This window comes from Malus sylvestris, chromosome 6 (assembly GCF_916048215.2).
Source record: "Malus sylvestris chromosome 6, drMalSylv7.2, whole genome shotgun sequence".
Classification (NCBI taxonomy): Eukaryota; Viridiplantae; Streptophyta; class Magnoliopsida; order Rosales; family Rosaceae; genus Malus; species Malus sylvestris.
Genome location: NC_062265.1, coordinates 32,127,078 through 32,131,150, shown reverse-complemented (window position 1 = coordinate 32,131,150; position 4,073 = coordinate 32,127,078). Strand labels below are relative to the sequence as shown.

The 4,073-nt window shown below is 40.3% G+C and overlaps 1 protein-coding gene and 1 pseudogene across 1 annotated transcript; one reads left to right on the top strand and one right to left on the bottom strand.

Moving 5' to 3' along the window:
- Nucleotides 1-461: 461 nt before the first annotated feature.
- On the bottom strand, nt 462-1,799 carry LOC126626524 (serine/threonine-protein phosphatase 7-like). Its single transcript, XM_050295878.1, has one exon. The coding sequence runs from the start codon at nt 1,572-1,574 to the stop codon at nt 1,008-1,010; it is 567 nt and encodes a 188-aa protein (XP_050151835.1). The 5' UTR covers nt 1,575-1,799; the 3' UTR covers nt 462-1,007.
- On the top strand, nt 1,622-2,493 carry LOC126625628 (serine/threonine-protein phosphatase 7-like; annotated as a pseudogene).
- The last annotated feature ends 1,580 nt before the right edge of the window (nt 2,494-4,073 follow it).

Sequence of the window (4,073 nt, the reverse complement as noted above, 5' to 3'; positions counted from 1 at the left end):
AAGTACTCTTTCAGTTGTTTGTGGCATTAGTATTAACTCTTTCATGCGCTATTTTTATTGTTGAAAGAGCATTTTCAGCCATAAAATTTATGAAGATCGATAGTGAAATTGTATGAGAGACTAATGGATAAATGATAACATGGTTATTTTTGTAGAGAGAGATGTTTGATGGTATTGGTAATGAGATTGTTATGCAACGCTTTCAAAATATAAAAACACATTGATGGATATTGTGATATGTTGTATGAAAAATCTTATGGACTAATATATAAGTGTTTTGTTTAGTATATTCTTGAACTTTTTAATTTGTGATTTTGTTGTTTAAAGATGTCCCCATCCATGCAAATCTCTGGCCTCGTCCTTGATCAAGAGATTAGTGTCAATTTACAGAATGCGAAAAAAAGGTGCACAAACTATATGATAAAATCCGTAAGTCAATAGATATGAATTTACACAAACGATTTCTGTACAGAAGTTTCATTGGTGGAATCATCCAATTAAAGAACTTTCAACTAAGCGAGATAACAAAGGTCGATATTTCTGCTTACAAGACATAGTCGAACCCCACACACCATCTACCTATTGAGCCAATGCCACGGTGGTTAAAAACTACCAAAGCAGTAACAAACCCATAAGCACCTGCATGCTCATATGCAAGCCTTCATAACTAAGTTTTAACAGTCGCCATGTAACTAGGACATAAAAACACGCCGTTGTAAGGACCTATTTGTTGTCAACATTATATTAGGGTTGCAACTGATCATCCGGCAGATATTGTTTTCGACTAACCCACTTCGTATGAAAAATAATTGCGAAGTTAACCTGTGTTCAACCTTCCAAATTCTACTAACAAACACAAGCAAGTCACTATAAAACAGACAACAAAAGACATATTGTTAAAGATCATAGCATTGGCGTAATATCCCACAATATATAATTTTCCAACATGTAACCATGCAACTATACTAACATTCAATTGCCTAATAACACGAAGTGCAGGTTCCATCTTATATTACCTTGAGCTGAAACTTCTTGAGAAATTCCTCAGTGCAGTCAGGACCCCAAAGCAAACCAGCACCTCTCAGTTGATTCAAAGAAAGACCGGGATCCATGGATGGATCTGACCATAGCACGTCACCAGGAATCAAGTTTGAACCTTCAGACGGAGGATCCAGAACCATTCTTTGAGCCTTGTTTAATTCTTCAAATGTGCCAAGAGACAATGTTATGCTTAGTTCAGGATTGAAAGATATTTTCCTTTTCTTCTTTCCCTTCGATTTTTTGAGGTATGCCATTGTGCTGCGAAACAGTCCACCATGAGCAGTGTATACATATTTCCCGATAATGGATGTCAAAGGGAGACACTTAAAGCACCCAAAACATTTTTGGTAAACATCATCCCCTTTGTCTCCATACTTTGCCAACAGTTCCTTCTCAAATCCATAAATGAAATTATAGTATTTGGATTCATGATTTCCTCTAAGAATATAAACGCTCGTGGGCAAAAATACCTTCCACGCCAATAAAATCGCCATTGAAGACAAACAAACGATTTTCTGAAGGACATCTAGCATCCTTTAGAAGGAAAAGGAGATTGTGCAGCTGACCATGAATGCCTCCAATGACGTCAACAGTGGATTCTGGGCCTAACTGGTCGACAACAATGCAATTTGACTATTTGTGGAGAATCTTGGCGGCGCAGATGATCAAGCTGCACAAAACCTCCACAGGAAACACGTCCGAAAATTGGGTTGGGTCAAGATTTCTAGACGCCCAATCGAAAACGAACATGAGGTTATGGACCCCCTGATGGAAAGCTTAGCCTTGAATGGGTCCATAACCTCATGTCCGTTTTTGATTGGGCGTCTAGAAATCTTGACCCAACCCAATTTTCGGACGTGTTTCCTGTGGAGGTTTTGTACAGCTTGATCATCTGCGCCTCCAAGATTCTCCACAAAGAGTCAAATTGCATTGTTGTCGACCAGTTAGGCCCAGAATCCACTGTTGCCGTCATTGGAGGCATTCATGGTTAGCTGCACGATCTCATTTTCCTTCTAAAGGATGCTGGATGTCCTTCAGAAAATCGTTTATTTGTCTTCAATGGCGATTTTATTGGCGTGGAAGGTATTTTTGCCCAAGAGCGTGTATATTCTTAGAGGAAATCATGAATTCAAATACTGTACTTCCATTTATGGATTTGAGAAGGAACTGTTGGCAAAGTATGGAGACAAAGGGGAGGATGTTTACAAAAAATGTCTTGGGTGCTTTAAGTGTCTCCCTTTGACATCCATTATTCAAAAATATGTATACACGGTTCATGATGGGCTGTTTCGCAGCACAACGGCATACCTCAAGAAATTGAAGGGAAAGAAGAAAAGGAAAATGTCTTTCAATCCTGATGAACTAAGCATAACATTGTCTCTTGGCACATTTGAAGAATTAAACAAGGCTCAAAGAATGGTTCTTGAGCGAAAGCAAGTACCTTACCACTAAAGCTATAAAAAAAAGGGACAAATCTCTCCTCTGTGACAGCCCCTCCCCTGTGTGGGTTTGATCTTTTCTTTACTCTCTCCATTAAAAAGGGTAGATCCTTGAACCACTTACCCACCAACCCGAGTTATTACCTTCCCTTTCTTCATTTTCCCCACCAACCTTCCAGGTCCCTTTTTCAGTGATCTTTATTCTATCCCATTTTTTCAATTTAACTTTTTCCACATAACCCTTACCTTTCGCTTAGCCTTCTTAAATTACCCTTTCACTGAATCGAGTTATTGCTCACCCACCAATCAGATTTGCTCACTGCTCACCAATCCCCCAGATCCCCTTTTCAATTACTAATTCCATCCCCCGATTTGAATTTATATCACCCCAACCACCTCCTGCTACATTATTATCGTGGATCTAGTTGCTACTCTGGTTTCTGTGCTCTTTCTCCAAAGATTTAGCTCTGTTCTCCCCTTCTTCCAGTCAGGTTCATTCCTCGGAAGGATAAGAACCGGGTCAGGTGTCAGGCGTTGGGATGGCGGGAAGCAAAGGGAGGGGTAAGACATTAATGAAGTAAAAAGGTATCAGAAAAATTAAAGAGGATGGTAGATCCAAAGTGCGGGAGTGGGTACAGAATTAAAGTCAGAAACTCAAACCGTGGTGTCAAATGGAGACAGAAATTCCCTCGGATGATATTAGAGCACTTCCAACTTGGTGGAGGCCCTTAGGGCTACTCACTATGCTATTCACTAAGTAAACAGTAACTATCCTTAGGGAGTAATTATTGTCTTTTGCATCTTCACCTCAAAATATTGCAATCCAGAAAAAATCCTGCAAATTTCAATAAGATTTAAATTAAAAAATCTAAAAAAATCAACTCAGAATCGAAAAACCCACAAAGGTTTAACAAAGATTTAGAGAAAATAACCAAAAACCCACATACCTTTTTGGTCACAAATTCATCGAAACAGGTCGAATTACCGGGTTGAATCTCTACCAGAAAAAGCAAAGAAGTAGTTAAAATCCAGAGCTTCGACGGAGCCCCAAACACCACCAAATCAAAGCTAGCCGACATAAAATCTCTCCACGCAGGCTCATCTTTCGCTCTCTTCTGTTCCTCAGAGAAAACCCAACTCCAAAATCTTTTGTAAAACTCTGTGAGAAAAGATAGAGAAAGAGCCAAAGCGAAAGAATGACGGCATCCTGATGCCACGTCAGCCCACGTTAGACTGCCTTCGGGCGCTCGGGCCGGCACGAATCCACGGGCTTCTCCCCCGGGCCTGCTCGGGCTCGCTCACCAGCACATGCTAGGCTTCATCACTCGGGTATTCAAGCCCTGTTCGTCGGGCTGGAGCTCCCACTGGAGTTGCTCTTAACTACAGTAATGAAGGCCACCTACTCTGCTTGTATCAAGTGGAGCATTAATGGATAGGTATGGCTCATCAATATAATACAAACCTTCATTATTATGGTTGTGCTCCTGGTCTATTGTCAACTTGAATTAAAAAGTTATGAAGAGAGAAAGTGGGCAGAAGAAAAACAGATAGAGGTTCGGGATAGAGGTCAACCGGTCATTAGTCTGAACATCT

Bases quoted from the DNA above. Each gene is read 5' to 3' on its own strand.
- LOC126626524 (XM_050295878.1), bottom strand. From the start codon at position 1,574: ATGCTAGATGTCCTTCAGAAAATCGTTTGTTTGTCTTCAATGGCGATT.